This window comes from Diorhabda sublineata, chromosome 6 (assembly GCF_026230105.1).
Source record: "Diorhabda sublineata isolate icDioSubl1.1 chromosome 6, icDioSubl1.1, whole genome shotgun sequence".
Lineage (NCBI taxonomy): Eukaryota > Metazoa > Arthropoda > Insecta > Coleoptera > Chrysomelidae > Diorhabda > Diorhabda sublineata.
The window spans coordinates 7407580-7428502 of record NC_079479.1 but is presented as its reverse complement, the minus strand read 5'-3'; the positions used below and the strand labels follow the sequence as shown (position 1 = coordinate 7428502).

Sequence of the window (20923 nt, the reverse complement as noted above, 5' to 3'; positions counted from 1 at the left end):
GAATTGCTTTCCGGCAACGTTGCAAAATACGTACCTTCTTATGTCGCCAGTAATATACTGGATATCGACCAATTTTACCATTAATAAAACATTTTGTAGTTATTTTATGAACCATTTCGTTTTTTTTTAATATTTCGATTGAGCTAAGGAAAAGATCTTATGTCGAAAAGGAATAGTTGATTAAATTTGAAAACTTGGTTAATTATAATCTTTAATATCTATTTTATCCCAAATAAACCAAATTCTAAAGAAAAAGCAATATTTACATTGCATATTTTGTATTTAAAAAAATAATTTAGATTTCCCTTAAAACTCTGAATAGTGTCATGGCGTCTTGAATGACGTCTCGGCATGCAAAACAAAACTGTTTAAATCTGTGTCAAATGTTTTCTAAAAATGAATTCTTCGTTTGACAAGTACTGTATAGTGCCTCAGTGTAAGAGCACAACAATAAAACCTCCAGACAAATTATTTATATGTTACAAACAACCAACCCAAACGGGAAAAGTGGTTAACACTGCTAGTAGAAGTGACGCTCAATAAATAGAGGTATCTATTTTTGTGAAGTAGTACACACGATAGGTAATGTAAATGTAAAATAAAACTAATTTATTTTGTCCAAGATTATCAACATACTTGGTATTAAAAACGTAAAACAACGGAGTAACCTGCTCTATTGTATAAAAACGTCATCCACTACAATGAAGTTTTGCTTGAGGTAACGTAACATTTTCTGATTGATTTTCGCAGTCACGTAACTTTTTTTATCGAATATATTTTCTAAAAATATTGATAATCATTAATTTTTATAAGGAACAAGCTGTTTTTTTACGTCCCTTCATTTATAATTAGAAACTAAACCAAAAAATTCGTTATTAGTGAACGCAAGCCTATTGTATTGTGTAATTTAAAAAGGAAAGTCAAAATAATAAAATAACGAGATTTATTTAAAAAAAATTACAAGGATAATTGCTTATTAAGAATCGTACTTATTATTTTTTCTGGGTAACAAAAATATCCAAGAAACTAGTACTAATAATAAATGCCATTAAATGGTATACGGACGGATAAAAAACAGCAGACGGAACTGGAATAGGATTTTTCGGGCCCAGAATCAAACACTGAAAGCATGGACAGCGCACAAAACATTTTTTAAGCAGAAATCTATGCAATTGAAAAATGTGTTTAGTTCAAACTAGAGAGGAACCATTGCAAACATAATATCATCATCCTATCCGATCTAAATCAACTATTGGGACAACCTACAGGGGCTGATATAGGCAAATACTCATCTGGGAAACCATAACCAAAGTAGATCTGCTTTATGTATTAATCTAAGTAATAACAATCTACGAATACCAACAGGAGTTCTATGGGGGCACTATCGCCTCAACAAACACCTGAAGATGCTAGACCAAGCAGATAATGTGGCGTGCAGATTTTGTCTGACAGAGGTCGAAACCTCTATCCAAATTCTCTCGTGTGAAACACTAAGGAGCGCTTGAAATAGAAGACGAAGTTCTCTGGCAATTAAAGGCGTACAGCAATCTAGACTTTTAAAAGGAGTGGTATTAATGGATCGGCTGTAAACACTGGGTTCTCCAGTTTCGCAGCAAGAAAGTGGGACACAATAGATCCTTTGGGTCGCAGTGTATACTAGACCCCAAATCTATATAAACATACATATATTTTAGTATTATTTCATTCTTACTTGCTCTCAAATAGTGTCGAAAAATTAGAAATTATCTTTTTTGTACTATTGGTGCTAGAAAACTTGAAAATTCTATCTCAAATAATGTCATGTAAATAGTTACTATTGCGGCAACTTTGTCAGTAACTAACTTTTTCGAGTTATCATCCGGAAAATGAAAAACGAAGTTAGATTTAATTTCAAAAGCTTATTACTCGACAGTTTTTTTACTTATGACACTATTTGAACGAGTATATATTCTCAAAAGCACTAATCGATTTTATTTATACTTAAAAAATACTGTTGGTTCGTCAAATAATTTCTTATAGATTCAAATACCTGATTTATTATAATTTTTATTAGGTAGTACTGAAGAGGACATAGCTTTGGACAACATAACATTGGATTCCTTAAAAATGGAACCTGAGAATGATTTGAATCCAGTGAAAATGTTGCTGAAAGGCAGTTCTGGTGATCTAGAAGGAAGCAAAGATGGGAATCTTGTCACTATAGTTCAAACCAGTGACCAGAGTCCGGTGATAGTGACTGTAAGTGGTAGTTCCCAAATAGACAGTAATAATTCTGTTCAGATAACAGAAATACCTTCGGGAATGGAAATTTTAGCACATTTATAGTGTTCTTCATGTGTATATAAATAAGAGTCAAATTGAAATTTGAATTTTTGAAAAATAGTTATATTGTTACAGAATTAAGATATTTTGAAAAAAAATTAATATTTGGAAAAGTATCGAAAATTATTTTACTGAAATTTGGTAAGAATCTTATATAGATTCGATCATTTCCACTTTTCATGTAACTACAAATTCAAGAATTGAAAAACAGTTTTTAACATCAATTTCTATTATATAGAGTACCAAATTTCAGCAAATATATAGAAAACTTATAAACATACCATATTTTTTAAGAAATCGTCTTGTTTTGATTGAGTTTGAAATTCAGTAATTTAACTAATCGGTATAGTTCCTGAGATATATTGTTTATTTTCGAGGTTTAAAATTTCATGATTATTATCATTGGTACTCTGCCTTTTAATTATAATCACTTTGGATCCAAACAAAAATTTCTTATGCAATACTAGTAAAGAGACATATTGAAGATATTTCAACTCGAATATCTTGTAAAAAGGCTGTTGAACAGTATAACTAGAACAAATTCGCTTTATATGACGATTTCTTACTTCCTTGCTTGATTAATACAACTAGTATTAAAGCCCTAGCAGACTACAGACTTCGTATCGGCCGATTTTGTATTACGACAAATTTAACTATCCTGAGTCTGCCCTTTGTTTTTCCTTATAATGCCTAATATAATTAAATCAGCTTTTCCGCCAATTCAACAGACATAAACCTTTTGTCCATGGTTATATTTCTGTTGGTACCATGAACAGTTGCTGTTAAATGTTTCACATAGTAATTAGCTAAAGGCAGACCTCCATGATAAGGCATCTTTCCTACATATGGCTCGGCATTTATCGTATATTTTGTCACAAATCATTACAAGCATCGGGCCTTACTTAGACGGTTTGTTAGGAATATACATTCTGAATGCACATCGACACAATTGTTCATCAATTGTAATATAGGATGTTGGTGTGTATGAAGTTTTGAAAATAGATATCAAAATACCCCAAATTTCTCTAGCTGTCACAAATGGATCGTTTTGTAATCTTTCTGTGCGAGTAAGTTTGTTATCAAACCGTAAGTAAACTAAGAGAAAACGAAAACAAGAGCTACTCATTGTCACCCTGTACAAACTTCTGAAAGATTGCGGTCAAATAACTTATTGGCATTCATATGATTGTTTTTCATAGCAGCTGTAAGAATCAATAAACCCAAAAGAGCCAAAATTTCTTCTTTAGATGTTTCTGAAGTCAGTGAATATTTTGTTTTGTTTTTGGCTGCTTTACGCGAAAATTCTTGATTTGTAAATTCAATTATTTTTTCAACTATCCCTATCATTTATAAGATGCAAAAAAATTTATTTAAGATGTAAAAGATTCTAAGCTGCACCCTTTGGCACTTGGATAAAATGAATTATATTTCTTTTAGTTTTGCCAGGTTGTATTATCATAGATTTCTTGACAAGGCGAGACAGTGGAATATTATTCTCTTCATCTCCGTTCGATCTACAAGTTCCATTATTTGAATCAATCACTTCATCTTCATGTTGAATAAAATCATCCACGTCCAAGATTTGATCCGATATTATTGACTTCTAAATCATTACTATCCTCAGAATCATTTATTGAATCATCATCATCCCTACCATTCATTATTTTTCCGTTTTCGACAACCGCAATTTCTGCATTAAGAGGTATTTTGATGTGGTTGCCATTTTTTGCATCTCACTTGGAAAAGAAAATATACTCCTCACGCCAAAATGTAAATGAAACACTCATCTTTTACTAAACCAACTAAAAAAAATAGTGTTACCTTAACACCAGACCGTCATAATATTTACAAGGAATAGTCAATAACCTTAAATTGTCGAACTCACTAAAAAATTTAACAATAGCAACATATAGTTTCCCGGATGCAAAGAAGCTACTTAAACCATCAAAATGCTACTATAAATAAGTCACCGGGGAGAGGTAAAATTATGCGCGCTTTCGTAATAAATTACGACAGTCTGGTACTATAGGGTTAAGCACAATTTTATATCTCATGGAGCCCAAACATTTATCTGATGTTTGAGGGGCAAGGGGAAAACGCAACTATACTCGACGCACAGATCTTCAAAACGTGGGTTTGAAGCATTGCGTACCCATGTGCTCGATTGGATACTCAAATTTTGTAATTGGAAAGCGACTATTAGCGTGAGATGGTCGGATGGAATATGCGCTTTTTTATCATGGCTTCGCTGCTTATTGAAAGGTGCGTTGCTAATTTGACAGAGGAGGTGGAAAACGACCCACACTTGATAAAAAAAAAACTTAAAAGTGTACTCTGATGTGAATCAGAAGAAAAAACTATAGGAGGAAGTTTGTGAAGCAGTTGTTCCTGATTGAAATTAGCTTAGTGTCTTGAACAAAACAAAACAAAGTACATATCAATGTATATTTTTCTTTATTTTTGTAGACGACAAGTACTGCCTCACGTCAATCTTTTTATGTCTTCCTCGGTTGTTTTCATTTATCGTCAACCTATTGTAGAGAGTATCTGTAAATTTTACTCCATCTTTTATTCATACATAATTGTGCAGGACACAGCAACCTTGCTGAAGTACATTCAACCATGCGCCGAGGTCTTGTATGTCTATAGTTAAAAATTCGCTTGGTGTAGTTTAAATTCCAAGTCCAAACGCTTCATTGCCTACGACAGAGAACGTAATAACATTTCCGTCATCATCATTGGGGAGATGCCTATCAGAGGGAATAATCAATCGGTTCTCGGAAAGTTGTATTCCCAGTTTTAAAGTTTTTAAATATTTCTGAATCACTAGCTGTTCTATAAGAACTGACATTTATATATAAAAATTTGAAATCTGCATTAGTCCAAGCCATTAGAACCCAAGAAAAGAACTTTTTGTAGTTAAAATATGATGATCCAGAATGTTCTGGTTGTAGGATCCGTATATGTTTGTCATCTATCGCACCAATAATATTTGGAAAATTTCTAGGATTCTAGAATTCATCTGCAATTTTTATCCAGTCATCTTCTTGTTTGGTTGTCATATACAACGGTTGAAGTATGTTCCATATTTGTTGCATCATACCAATGATAATATTTCTAGATATGTAAGTTCATAACGACAATCTCTCTCGTCAAAAGTCGATTACCAACTATCCAACAGGTCGAAAGTAGTTGGTCAACTGTTGTTTGGTTTGCGCACTGACCAACCAAACTATCGACCGACCAAAAGTCTGTGGTCTGCAGGGGCTCTTACTGTATACAGAAAAAGACTTCTTGATTTTGAGATAACAAAATGTGATTTGTTCTGCAAGTGATTTTATTTAAGAAAATATAAACGAGTACAAAAGTTGAGTTCAAATGAAAAAAGGATAAATTTTTCCTGCAACCAACTTAGGAATAAAACTAATAAAATTGTAGATAACAAATTTATTCATATTTTGATTGCTAAAATAGGTTTTAAACCTTATAATATCCTGGACAAAATTAACGCACCACTTTAATCAATCTAAATATTTACAATATAAACACAAAATAAAACTAAGTTATATTGAAATAATAATGACCATCTACAAATTAGTGGATTATGACCTTAACATAACCTCAATTCGCCTTATTTTTTCCATAAGAGTTTGTTTTTGCTGGAAATGCATAAATAATCTATCATTTCTCCAAATTGAAAAAAAAAATCAGTAAAAGAGAATAAATGTATATGGGTCAACCCTAATACCGCGTAGGCCCCCCTCTACTTCTTATCACTGCATTCATGCGTCGCAGTATGCTTGACATCAAACGTTCAACAAAAGCTTGCGATATATTCTCTCATTATTCAATAGCGTTCGCTATGAGTTCATTGTGATTAGAAACAGGGGAAGTATGACTTCAAATCCTCTTTTTGAGATAGTCCCATAGATGTTCTATAGAATTCATATCCGGACTGTTAGGTAGCCACTCTAATAAAGAAATATTGACACCATGTATGTAGCCAATAACCTGTCTAACACGTAGGAACGAGCGTTATCTAGCATTAATAAAAAAATAGGTCCAACAAACGGAGCAAAAGGCATTAAATGTTCGACAATAATGTTGTCTAACTAATATTAGGCATTCATAGACCTCATACATATAGGAACCAATTCCGTATGAGCATCGAAGAAAATTCCTCACCAAAACATTTTAGAGCCACCACTAAAAGGTACTTTAGGAGAGATATTACAGCTTTCTCCTTGCCTTCACCAGACACGCTCACGTCCATCTGGAGCTTTGAGACTAACTTTAGTTTCATCGGAGAACAGAACCTGTTTCCAATCATTGATGGTCCAATTCTGATGTATTCTTGCAAAATTTAATCTCTAATGTTCCTGTTCTCTGGTAAGCAAGGGTTTTTTGGCAGGTCTTTTGTTGCTTTACTCTGCTTCATTTAAACATCTTAAACATCTGGTGAATCATTTTTTATCAGATTGCTGGTGACTCTCCTATTTCTAAGAGCACATTGTCTCTAAAAACAATCATCAATTTGATTGGATCAAAGTTTTCGCCCTTGTCCTAGTCTTCTATGGTACGAACCCGTTCCATTATGTTGCCACACTATGCGACTGATGCTGGAATGATGTCTTCCTAACAAATCAGCATTCAGGAGAGTTGATGCTTGCACTGCCACCTCATCGTCAAATTTCTCTGGCGGTTCATTTTTACTCCAAAATGAACTTCCAAAAGTTCATGTAATAAAAACAATTACAATCAACAGCTTGCTTCAAACACAGACTTTGCTTCAATCAGTACATTTTAAGAATGTTAACACAGTTCAAGTCTAAAGCGAAGTTTAATAGGAATTACTGTCAAACAAGATCCATGGCCTATTTGTCGTTCAATAAGTTATCAATAAAGAATATCCAGAAAAATATGAGTGGTGAGTTAATTTTGTCTAGAAGTTTATTTGGTAACAGTTTCGGTTTTTCACCAAAAGATGATTAAGTAAGTTGAATAGTGTATTTCAATTAAACTTGAGGCTTACACACTTTTCATAAATGAAAGTGTCGAAACAAAGCTGCTCACACCAAAGGCATCCAACTAAAATAGACGTATCAATTCACTTTTAAATCCAAAAAGGAACGATCTGTTATGAAACTCATGTTTTCGATTGACAACAATGTCACATTATAATTGATTTGATGTCTTTGTTTTTCATTTAAATTAATCAGTTACCAATAAACAATGCCAAAATGCATTGACTGTTTTTCTATCCCACTTCGTATATTTTTATTTCCACCATTTTTGGCGATCGAAAATGACACTTGTTACCTAGCTGGATGAGTGCTATCAAGGAAAAGGTATTTGAGAAGTAAATGATTGTGGGAAGGTTGCAGAAGAAATATGTCTTTGGTTTTTTCTGTATACAAATATATGTTTATTTATTTTGAAAGTTGTTAAATATCTAGGCTAGCATATGTTGTAAAAATAGCTAGAAATGATTTGATTCTTATCATTGAAACTCTACAGGCTTGGTCCAAATCTTCTGTTTTAAAATCAAAATTTGATTTCTTTTTAATTGTGATTATAAACTATTTCTTTTGCTATTTTTTCTTTTTAATAAATTTTAGTCTTTTATATATCTCAAACAAAATAAATTGAATTGACAACAAAAATATTTCGTAAAATTGTGCAAAAATTTCAAGGAAAAAACTTTCTAAATAATGGTGACATCTCAACTATTTTCTCATTTTTGATATTAAACTAATTTCACTTTTCAGTTACTGACCCAATCTGAAACCAAAAATAATGATTAAGGGAACGAGGATTTTGTATTTAGATTGTTTTCAATCCCATTTCTCAAGGCAATTTCCAAATCAAATTTTCATGAACATGACACACACTACTAATTTTCAATATTTCATTACATTGCAATTATTAATGACTTCTATATGCATTAGATTATACTTGTGAAAGGAAATTTATCAGAATCAATACAAATAATATTTGCTCCAATTTAGTGAGGTCATTCCATGATTTTTTTTCTGACATCACCATCAGTGAAGATGTCAAGAATGTATAATTTCAAATTTTAAATGTTTGATATGGCAATCATTAATTGATGATAATACAATTGAATACAAAATTTTCTACTGAAATACATACATATATATGATGTTTCAATTTTTGACTTTGGCCATGAGAGCTTTCGTTTCTTCATACAATGTTTGGAAAATGCACAAATTTTCTTTTTTGTTTTTAAGTACTACTGGAATTGACAATATACCTACTCCTATTGAAGAAAAAAAGTACTAAAGCAACAAAGAATATTGTAAGTTGACTTTTAATTTTGTTTGTGTTTATGAAGAATCATTGCTTATATAATGAAAAACAAACAAATATATACAGAGTAAACCATCGAAAACAGTCCATCAATCTTTGAAAACAATCATTTTCTAAACAGTATGTCTAGAAATACTTCTACAGATATTAGATGTGATTTTATCTAACCTAATTCTTTAGTATGTCTTTATAAACAAAATATTTGCATCAGTTTTGCAACTCCTTGTATAATGTGTTGTAGCTTCATACAATGAGAGGAGGTCATATATGAAAATAGGAATCCCAGAACCAGTATAAATTTAAATAACTGTATAGATATCTAGAACTGGAAGCAGCCAAATTATCTCACTATATATAGAAAAAAATTTGTTTAACAATTACATCTGAAGAGATGTTGAAACAAATTTAATGTCATCAAGAACCTTCCAAGCTTTGTTATCCAAACTCAAATAAAAAATAAATATAGAAACAAACTACTAATAATGTTATGTAAAATATGATTGCCTTTCTAAGTAAAATTAAAAGTGGTTCTAATAAAAATCTTTTTATTTGAACGTGGAATAACCATTCAATACCAAACACTCTGTTTACTACCACTACACCAACAGTCTCTATTGTACGGTCTGGTTTTTCAAGCCAGTTATAAACCAACAACCTATAGAAGGCTCAAACGATCAGACAGACCAACTGTGTTATTGTAGTGATGGGAAACAGTACGATTAATAAGAATATTACCAACAGTTACTGTTTTCAATAGTTCACTCTATAGATTCAATACCACTCTGTTTACTACCACTACAGCAACAGTCATTTTTGTACGGTCTGGTCTTTCAAGCCGATATAGACGAGATGTAAACCAACGACCTATAGAATACTCAAACGATCAGACAGACCAACTGTGTTATGGTAGTGGTGGGAAACAGTAGTTTAATAAGAATATTACCAATGGTTAACTGGTTTCAATAGTTCACTCTGTAGATTTAAATGTGACCTAAGTATTATGATTTATTTTTCAACAAATGTATTTTGTTTTTACCATTTTTGTGTATTGTTACTACTATTACAAAATATAAAACATACTAATGTGTTTTAAAAATACTATAGTTTTGTTTTTAGTAATTAATATACTGTTATATTCTGTATATTTGCGATATTATGTGCCTATAATGTAGATATATCATAAATAGTCTCTGTATATTATATTTTAAAGTGTATAAAGTTTTTTAAGTACTGAATTATTGTTTTTCTCGTCCCCATTCATACACAAGAATACCTTTTAAGAAATTTTGGCTCATACTTAAAGAAAAATCTTTGAATTATTTATCCATAAAAACTACAAAGACTAACTAAAACATAAGAGAGCAGGTTTCTATTGAATAACTTATTTTTTTACTGTGATATATTATTTATTTAGGTATTTTCACCTATACCGAGACCATAATGACAAAATTCATGTCCCTACAACCTACCTGTATTAAAATGCCTATTCTCTATATGCAAATTGTACTTCAACTTGTCCTAATTTCTTCTACTATTTGTTGTTTAGTCTTTGGCGGTGGTTGGTCTGTTATAATATTAAGAATACCATCGAATCCACTGTCAACAGTATACTTTACATCTAAAATATTTCTTCTTGTCAACGTTGATTGGACTTCTTTTTGTTCTAAAGCCATTTTCAAAGCTTCTTCTTTTGACAAATTTTCCAAATCTCGTCTAGTTATTTTAATACTTGCATTTTCATGTCCGTTCACCTAAAATGAAAATTTTATCAAAAACGTGATTGGCGCAGTCAGTAAGATCGCGGAAGAGTCCGCGTCGTGGAAACTCGTTACTTTCAAACGTTTATTGCGATCAGAACATTAGTGAGAAAAAGTGAAAAGAAATAAAGAACATTCCTGGGGACAGCGTTTCAGACTAATCTTGAAAATTGTTCGACAAATTCTATCTGGTAGAACTACACTTGACGTACATATGTCAGATTTCTCTGGTTCCAATCCCAGTGACCTTTTGGCAGATAGTTTAACACTTTTGATTTCAAATTTAAATATCTCAGAAAATAATCTCCTTTACAATTTGATGTAAAGAATCTTTGTATTTTACAATATTTTGATGGAAACTCAAGTGATATATGATTTTATTAAAGTTGCCCCAATTACGTTTTTGTTTTTTAAAAATTTATTTTTAAAATAAGGTGCGAGCTCTATATCAGATTCACTACTAAAGATTTTTAATTTACTTTGACTTCAACTTCTGACAATACGTCTTCATATTTACAGATAAAAACTTCGCTAATAATAGCCAACGTTCGCAACTGATAAGGCAATGAAAGAAGAAGAATAGCCATAATAAATTACCTGACACAATAGATCTAACTTATAGTCCATGTCAGTTTGTGGCCAACTTTGTTCTAAAACGGTTTTATTCCAAAATATTTCCTCCGAATCATTTAATCGGTTAGGTGCTGCAATAAATCCGCTCCATAATTCAGAAGCGAAGCAAGGAGCCATCGGTGCCAACATGATAATCTGCGCTGCTAATGCTCTCTCGAATTGTTTACTATGAGCTATAACTGATGCTGGTACTTTCTAAAACAAAAGCAAATGGACAAATTGTCAGATTAATTTTCAAGAAGATACATATGTAGAAAACATTTTGTGGAAAGGTAATAAATTTTTCTATTCTCTCTTTTGGAAGTTATGCTTCATCATTTACATATTTGAAAGTGACATACATAGCGACAAACATATTTTCGTTTGAAAAAAAAAAATGAAGTAATTTCTTGTTATAGCGTTTATACACCTAGGAATTAAACTGATAAAACTTCAGGTCTGAAGGTAATTAATATATTATTCACAAGTGTATAATGAAAGTTATTATTAACGAGGTGAAGTTTACTATCACGAGCGATAGGGAAACTACTTTGACTCATAAGTTGTTTAAAAAAACATATTATTTTAAGAAACAGATATAAGATATGTACTTTCCAAGTTATTGATGGCTCAGTGTAGATCTTGTGATTTCTAACTGTGGGTGAGTCTCGGGTTCAAATCTGGTCTTCACTTTTTTAATTTTTTTTTATGTGTATAAAATTTTAAAAGCCAATTTTTGTTGCAAAATAATATATAGACAAATTAATGAAGCGTCTGACAGTAGTCATTAATGGGTATTATTATCAAGGTTGAGCATTATACAACTGTCGTGGATAAACCCTATTTCATGCACTTTAGAATGATATTGGAAAGTACTCCAATAGACTGGTTGTCGACTCTCTTAAATGTCAAAACAAAACAACACCAAGTTTATCTTAACTTTTTTTCCCAAGTATTTCGCATCAACTATGTTGCTTATTAGCGATGGATTTGGTAATATAATCACAACTTGATAATTAAAGACGAATTTAACAGATACTTATAGATATTATACACGTCGTAATTCTTTCCGAGTGTAATTTTTATGTCTCATGTACAATCTAAAAGTATATGTCTTACAGTAAGTTCTCGGTTAAAATTTGCACACATAGGTTTGTTACTTATACGTAGTAAATATTCGTACGTATTTTAGTATGACCTATTCTTAGTCTAGTTACTATGACTTGTTTTGGGCGATTACTGCATATTCGCTGCCACTGTTCAACACTTCCCTTTATTTATTTTAGTTTTTGAAATGATCTTTGCCCTTCATATTGCCACTGAAGATTAATTTTCATTTTGATATATGCTTTCACGTCACTATATACCGCACTATTTATTATATGTACATCACTGCAAATTGTAGCGTCGTTTGCGCGTTTGTCAGCATCTTCATTTCCTTGTATTCCTTGATGAGAGGACACCCACAAAAACTATGACATCTAAGTTGTTGCTCTCGCTCTATACATTCCGCCATTGTTGACATTCAAGCGTCAGTCGGCGTTGTGCTACAGCCACGTAAACATGTTCGCCATTATTGATGCCCCCGCCTAGTGTGAATTGTGAAGTGTGATTAATTTTCTACAGGCTGAAGGCCATAGTTCTGTAGAAGAATGAGTCGTGTGTATGGGGAAAACTTCATGAGGGATGGTGTTGTGCGTGAATGGTGTCGAAAGTTTAAAGATGGTTGCAATGATGTGCATGATGAAGGGGGCCGAGGATGCAAATCTGTCGTTTCAGATGACCTAGTTCAACGAGTTGACAGAATGGTTAAAGAAAACCGCAGATTCACCATTACTGCTTTATCTATGGAATTTCCAGAAGTTTCAAGGTCTGTTTTGTACTCTATTGTTACTGAACGATTAGGCTACATTGTCGGCAACTTTCTTTGAAGAGGATATTGAAAAGCTTGTCTATAGATATGACAAATGTCTCAATCTCTTCGGTGATTATGTCGAAAAGTAACCCTAAGTGTACCAATCTTCTGGGAATAAAATTATTGTTTTGTATGAACTTGTTTTTCATTTATAGCCTATCGGAGGTTGAAAAAAAACGGCCAAGGTAGGTGCAATTGTTTCTTGATTTTTAGTTCAAGAGGATTGTTGGTATAGATATTTTTTAAGGAGCTCAAGGCATTTAAGGAGTCTGTTATAATTTGAATTTTTTCTTCAAGTAAAAAAAATACTAGAATAAACTTACCCTAAGACTGTTGGTTAATCCTTGTTGCTTAGAAATAGCCACACTGATCTGTTGAGTAATCAAATAATTATATGACACACTTTTCACAAAAAAATTTCTTGCATCAAACATGTAATCATCGTGAGTTTTCATTTGATTTTCTGATAGTAATGGTGGTACATTATTTCTATGCTTCAAAAATTCTCCTATTGTTAACCAAAGTCTTTTCTGCCAGTTTAATATTCCAGGAAAAGCTATAAATCATAAAATGATTGTCAATACCTAAACTATAATAATTCTATAAGCTAGTTTATTGATTTGGAAAATGTTTCGGATCCTCGTTAACATCCAGATACAATTTGAAATTATGAGAACAGCATATAGGCTGAATATCCTCATCGAAATTATCAGCTGGAGCAGCGGGTCATGCAAAAATCTTCACGCGAATGTCTAATCATTTTTGATGAGCAGTAACCAGTAAGTCTTGGAGTCATATAATACTGACAGAGAACAAACCACGAGACTATGTGCTACCATCTTTGGAGCCGAAGTATTTGCTATTATGGGAAGTGGACGTGCGAATTAATCAACGCCATAAAAACACGGTAATATCAATTTGCTCAGACAGCAGAACTGTCATAAAAGCCATAACACATAAAACAGTGTGCTGCTCTATATTTTCAGTGGTGTGCAAAAAAGTCCTACATGAACTGCTAAGTGATAACTTCAAGGTTCAGCTCGGTAAAGTACCTGGTTACGTGGGCAAATATGGGTCTGATTTTCTCATTGGATCAGCATAACCAGAAATGGATTTAGAGCATCTCCTAAGACAAAGTCTGCAGAGGTGGATGGAAACATCTGGCATGAGACAAGCTAAGACACACATAGATAGGCCTTTTGCCTTGCCAATCAACTGCTCCACTTAAACAGGCGCGAAATTTAATTGTCATTACAAGTGATCTGGAACGCTGCTGATGCATAGAGAAGAAAATGTAGACTACATTAACTATGAGTGTCCAGTACTAACAAGTACGAAGTTCAAACACTTGAGCAAACCTAACAGTTTGCCTAGTGATGATAAAAAGTAAAGCAAGCTTTTCAAAGGTAATTTCAAGGGCTTATTAGAAGAATTCCTGACTATCCACTAATCCAACTATGAGACTTTTCAAAAGAGAGGGGGCTCCTCATTATTTTTCAACAAATAAAACAGTATCAAACACATATCATCACTAAATGCATAACTAATATGATAATTACAAAATAATAGTAACTGAGAATAATTAGTATACAAATAAAACAAATGTTCTTACTTACTATTATGGTTCCAGTTTCGATGACTTGTAGGTGCTACATTAGCTAAAATAAGTAATCTTGTGGTATCGGTACCGTATTCTGTAAACATATCTTCAGGATCAACGCCATTATATTTCGATTTGCTCATTTTTTCCCAGCTAATCACAACGGGCTCATTTGTATTTTTAGTAACAGCTTTGTATTTCTTTTCATCTTGAAAAAAAAATGTCTAGAATTACTTCCTAATAAAATAGACAAAGAGTAATATATTACTACTAAAATGAATAAAAGTTGAAAGCAATTAAATTGGTACAATTTCTTTATTTTTCAAATAAAAAATTTGGCTACTACAGTGTTGGAGACATTTTTACAGAACATAGGAATATCAATGTAAAATCTTTAACTGACTACCAGTGTTTTAAATTGATTCGTTTTGTAATTTTTATATCTTCTAATCAATTACTGATTAATTTAACAAAAATAAAACAGCTTAAATTTAGAAAATCATATGTTTATCAGGTTTAAAAGAAAAATGAAAATTATGTAACTAAAATCAATATTTAGTTAAGCTCCTTCAGTCACTATTGAAGCTTTCATTCAGCGCGGCATGCGCAGATTATACTGTCTCCTGCATTTGAAGATGGTGATTCCACACATGGAGATTGGTGATCACCTCTTCAGCCACTTTCCTTTGCATCAGCTCCCACACATTTTTAATTGGGTTCATATCAGGATTATTACATGGCCAATTCAACATAGAGATATTTTCTTTTACCAAAAAAGCTTTAACCGAGCAGTGTGATAGGGAGCTCCATCTTGCATAAAAGTGAATATTTCCCCATTTGGAAACCATTCTCTGAGCCGTGAAATCAACCAATTTTGTAACACTTCTTTGTACTGATCTTGCCTCATTATTTCTCTTATGATGTGAAGACGTCCAGTGCTTTTGCCGCTGATAACTGACCAAATCATCACTTTGTTGTGATGTTAACCATTGGGACAGCACAGTCAGGATGATACTTTTCTCCATGATGACGCACATACAGAGCTAAATGTCACTGAAGCAGACCTGTCACAAATAGAAAAATAAATAAATGTCCATCTTTCTTTGTTTTATTTAATTGAAAATGATAATGATGTATCAATTTTTTAATAAATTACAATATCTTACCGATATTTAGTTCAAATCTTTGTCAATGCCATTGTATGGTCCACTTTAGGCGCTTTGTTTTCATTGCATCTGTAACCTTGGACATCCTATATTCGAACAGTGTGCTCAAAAGAATTTATGCTAGCTTCCCGAGAGACACGATAGATAGAACATTAGAGGGATAGCACGGAATAAGGTGGAGTGATAGAGATGACTGGGTCATCTCACGCTACAGAAGACAACAGAACTGTTAGGCTATGGGAAAGCCTCGATCCGAAGGGTCGTAGCTGTGATTACCGGTCACTGCACAGTAGGCTCTAGACTCAGGAAAATGGGTATCAGAACCGACACCTAATGTGTCACTGCACAGTATTGGCGTCGAAACGACTACAATGCATGGGGAGTGAAACATTGGAATGTCTGGAAGAAGCAGCAGAGCATTGTAAACTGGAAAAGCTTGGGAAGGGGACAAGGACCCGGCAATGGAAGAGATAGGGAAGTGGAATGAAATGGTGCTGACTGAAAAGTCAGCAAGGGCATCACAATGGGCCTAGTGCATCCGAGTGGATCTCGGCTGAAGAGTGGAGATCACCCTGTTAACCTAACCTAACCTTCCTAGAGTTGTGATTTTATCACCTTTGTGGTAGCGAATCTATTTTCTAGACAAATTGGAGTGAAAATTGATTTTCTACCGCATCTTTTATTTATTTTCGGGCTTATTTCTTCCTCAGACTCAATTTTCTTGTTATGCGTCGTACACTAGTTTCATAAGCTTTAATCTTAGTTTGTAAATGTTTTCGCAATGACAAACGCCTTCACAGCTTTTTTACTGGGCGATAGATCGCGTATTCTACCCATAATAAAAATAGTCCAATTATTGTTTAGAAAACACTGCATTCAAAATAAATTAATAACTGGGTAGTATAACACTTCCAAACAAACAATCACAGTCCATAAAGCCACTTCCGTACGATTCCGATACAGGTTTGTACTTGTTTAAGTTCATGTATCACTTCATTAACACAGTATTGCCATATTTTAATATAGGTGGAACACAAAACCCCCCAAAAATATCTTCCAGGTATAGGCTGTAAAGCCAAAATGACTCCCCAAACAATCTACAATTAATTCATCATAATTTATGATATATATTTATTCATTTATTAGTTACTTTTATTTGATTTCTAAATCTCCGATTACTGAGTATTTGGTACATATGCTTTAGGTTTCTATAATAGTCATATTCCATCTTGTTATGAAGGATTTTTGTTCTGCTCAACTCTTGTTATGTTTTATATTTTCAAATTTGGACACTGACATATATGCTTAGAGCAGTGAAAAATCACAAAACAATGTAGGAATATACAAATTGTATTTACCTATAATTTTAACTTCTGATTCTGGAACATACTTCCCGCTTCCTTTGACTCTGTAACTTTTTCCCATTACCATACCTTGCACTAGTAATCTTTTAAATGGTTCCCGTTCTGGTACTAAATTTAAACTGTGTAAAAAATGCATAATAAATCTTGCATAATACATATGTAACACAGCATGTTCCTTTCCACCAATATATAGATCAACTGGGCTTATTTTGTTAACTTTTTCTTTAGAAAACATTTCTTTTTCATTTTTAGGATCAGCAAATCTTAAAAAATACCAAGCACTATCTACAAATGTGTCCATAGTGTCTGTCTCACGTTGAGCTACCCCTCCACATTTAGGACAAGTAGTATTGAGCCAATGGGATAACTCTGCTAGATGGGAGCCTAACTTTTGGGAATCTTTGGTTACACTTGGTAGTATTACCGGTAGCTGTCTTCTGGGTACTGATTGTGTGCCACATTTTTTGCAATGGATCATAGGTATTGGTGTACCCCAGTATCTGAAATTTTTTAAAATTGATGATAAAAATAAACATACTCAATATAAAATGATTTCAAATTTTTTAGAAATTTTTAGTTTAGGATTTAGGATTTATTTGTTATATTGTATGTTTTACCTTTGTCTAGAGATTAACCAATCTCTTAATTTTGCACTTGTCCAATATCCACCAGCTTTCAACTTTTTAGCTTGTTCAATGATTTTTCCTCTTTCTTGAATAGCTTCTGTATCTTTTAATATTTCTATATTATTATATGACAGATTGTGTTTTTTGGAAAAATCCGTTGACTCTTTGCAGACGCCTGGGATTCCTAAAAATTATATCTCAAATTAGCTGGACAGCAATAACTATGAGATTAAGTTGATTTTTATTAAGCAGAAGAAAAATACAGTAATTTATTCTTTAACGAAGAAAAAGCTCAGTATTATCGTAGTAAATAAAGTCACAAAATTCTTTGGTCTAGTAGTTACAAAAATTGGTTTTCAAAAACGTAGCTTAGAAAGAATAATAACGCAAAAAAATAAAAGGGAATCATAAACAATTATGAAGGATTTAAACTGGTATATCTGTCATTGTCTAGATTTAATTCATCATATATCTTCATAATTCATAGTAGATACTGAGAAAAATAGCAGGGGTGAAGAGATTCCATAAAATAACAATTTAGATGATTTGGAGACATAGTGAGAATTAATGAGGGCAAAACTATTAAAGTGATACAAGAACTGAAACAAACAAAAAGAAGAGAAGAGGCAGACCCAAAAGGAAATGGAATGGAGGAATAGCAAAAAAACCTGAAAAAAAGAGGACTGAACTAGAAACGGGCAAAGAGGGAAGCAACAGATATAATTAAATGGAGAAGAAATATCACCTCTACACCTATGGTAGAAGAGGTTGCTGATAAGAAAGTAATAAAGTTCATAGTAGAATAATGGGCGGCCAAGGAGCATTGAGCTCAGAAGCCTTCTGATAGGTCCATTGTGCCCCACTTGACATTATTTGAGAATTTGATCAGGCTTGAGCCTTTTGATGTAATTAGGCAAGGTGTCAGGCTGGCCCAAGTGTTTGAACTGTCCTAGTGTTAATACTGGGCACAGATGATATGGTTTGCAGTTTAATCCTCCTCCATGCACCAGCAGCACTCTGGGGTCAAAGGTGATGCCCATAGTGTGGAGATGGCATATTAAATGACCATATCCATGTAAAAGTCCAGTCATTAGTCAAATTTCACTTCAATTTAATTGAAGCAGTTGTTTGGTAAGAAATGCAGAAAACCCATCTATATGTGTGTTAACTTGTCTTATGCCAGGTGTCATACCATTCCTGCCCAGGCTGCATGGATGTAAGCCATTGAAAGATGTGAAAGCAATGCCAAGAATGAGTTATGGGCTTATTCTGTTTGGTGAGTGAGTCTTCTTTGTAGTTGCCCGAATGACTGTGTACCCAAACGAGCTGGATATTGTAGCTATTGCTCACAACATCTTGTAGGACTCTCTTACACTTCAGTACTAGCCTGGAGCACACCATTTCAGTCCTTATGGCTTTTATAACAGCTCTGCTGCCTGAGCAGATTGAGATTACTGTCATATTGAACACACAATTTGCATTAGCACTACACAAACACTCTGAAGAGGATAACTTCGTTATCAAAACATGAGTAGACAGTGTAATTTTGAGTGTTGGTGTAGTGGTACACAGTGTGTTCAGTATGAATATCACCTATGATTCCAGAAACTCCAACTTAGTTGAGATTAGTACACATTTCTAAGAAAAACCTTTTTATATTTGGTTACAAGAGATCTTACTACAAAAATAATTCTTTTGAAATGTGGTTTGGTTCATGTTTCATATTATTTGATTATTATTTATACTCACCTAAATATGAATCTGTAAAAGGCAGGAACTCAATTTCATTGGTAACAAACACGGGAATTCTTTCCAAAGTAAACGGATTTATCAAACGAGTCTTTAACTCCACACTCATCTGTTCACTATTTAATGTAATATTTTCTTTCCTAGCTAAGATATTGTCACTGGTCACAGCCACGAACTTAACATTTTTAACATATTCAGGTAAAGATGTCCAAAATGTTAAGACATCCTTGTCATTTCCTACTATTTTAAAATCAAAATTAATACCATTACATTCACCTATCCAATGTTTTTGTAATTTTATTATGTCCCTCCAGTCTTGTAAAATAGGATCACTTAAACCTTCTAAAAGGCTCTTGGCAAAAACAGTTGTTCTTATATACCATTGTTTCAAAATTTTCTTTTCTACTTTGGCACCCGAACGCCAAGAATTGCCATTTTCATCTACTTGTTCATCAGCTAACACAGTTTGATCAATTGGATCCCAGTTAACTAATGCTTCTTTTTGATACACCAAGCTACAATAATTTAATAATACAAAGAAATGAAAACAAAAAAATTAATCTGGTTAACTGTTTAAATAATACTCACCCTTCATCAAATAATTTTAAAAATAATTCCTGGGTCCATTTATAATATTGAGGATCGCAAGTCTTGAATTCTCTATCCCAATCAAAACTACAATTTAACTTTTCAAGTTGCTTCTGCATGTATTCAATATTTTGTCGTGTCCAAGCATCTGGAGCTATATTACGGTCTATAGCTGCATTCTCTGCTGGTAAACCAAATGCATCCCAACCAATAGGATGAAGTACCTAAATAATGTATATGTAATGAATTAAAGCTTTTTGATAATGTAAATGACTTACATTTTTACCATTCATTCTTTGGTACCTTGCTATAGTATCACTTATTGTATAAACTCGTACATGTCCCATATGCAACGCACCTGAGGGATATGGAAACATTGGCAATACATAATATTTTTCTTTATTTATACTATTTTCATCAAATAAGTTTGATTTTAATTTTTCCTTCCAGTGTTGCTCTATTTTATGTTTTATCTCGGGAGAAATTTCTTCTTCCTAAAAATAAACTATATAAAAATTGAAGATACCAAGTTTCAGCAATATTTAATAAATGTACCCATAAATTGAGTCCTGAAAAATGACGAAAGGACCCTACAAACATTGTTTTTATTTTTAGATGAAAATAATACTTGTTTAAAACAATCATTTCAATTAATTTTTTCAGCAATTAGTTTTATTTACACTCTTCGGTAAAAATTTAACCTCAAATTAGTTCAACCTGAAGTCGGTAATTATGTTTTGACGGCTTTTACGATGTGGGGTGCATTCCACTAAACATTCACACGAGAATGTCACTCATGACGTCATGACTAACATTCATGACGACTCTTGTCAAGAGGTGGGTCGAAGTGAGCGTTGAAAGAATTAGCGGAATTTTCAAAATTTAAGGAACACA

At 32.8% G+C, this 20923-nt stretch overlaps 2 protein-coding genes across 7 annotated transcripts in view; one reads left to right on the top strand and one right to left on the bottom strand.

The window, feature by feature from the left end:
• Positions 1-4072, top strand: part of LOC130445133 (uncharacterized) — a 430540-nt gene extending 426468 nt beyond the window's left edge. For all 4 annotated transcript variants that reach the window (XM_056780650.1, XM_056780651.1, XM_056780653.1 and 1 more), the window contains one exon: positions 2054-4072. In XM_056780650.1, the coding sequence (XP_056636628.1) occupies positions 2054-2325 (272 nt within the window). In that variant the 3' untranslated portion in view covers positions 2326-4072. The remainder of the gene's footprint in view (positions 1-2053) is intronic.
• The window catches only part of LOC130445134 (probable leucine--tRNA ligase, mitochondrial), a 54981-nt gene extending 34213 nt beyond the window's left edge, over positions 1-20768 (bottom strand). Inside the window, exons 1-11 of one of the 3 annotated variants that reach the window (XM_056780656.1) lie at positions 20585-20768; positions 20308-20523; positions 20030-20253; positions 19442-19956; positions 17684-17876; positions 17061-17566; positions 14553-14744; positions 13260-13492; positions 11007-11237; positions 10122-10403; positions 7724-8103 (exon numbers count right to left, since the gene is read on the bottom strand). In XM_056780656.1, the coding sequence (XP_056636634.1) occupies positions 10161-10403; positions 11007-11237; positions 13260-13492; positions 14553-14744; positions 17061-17566; positions 17684-17876; positions 19442-19956; positions 20030-20253; positions 20308-20523; positions 20585-20674 (2643 nt within the window). In that variant the 5' untranslated portion in view covers positions 20675-20768 and the 3' untranslated portion in view covers positions 7724-8103; positions 10122-10160. Of the gene's footprint in view, positions 1-7723; positions 8104-10036; positions 10404-11006; positions 11238-13259; positions 13493-14552; positions 14745-17060; positions 17567-17683; positions 17877-19441; positions 19957-20029; positions 20254-20307; positions 20524-20584 lie in introns of those variants that run through there. The other 2 variants (XM_056780657.1, XM_056780655.1) reach the window with 2 other exon arrangements.
• Between the last annotated feature and the right edge of the window lie 155 nt (positions 20769-20923).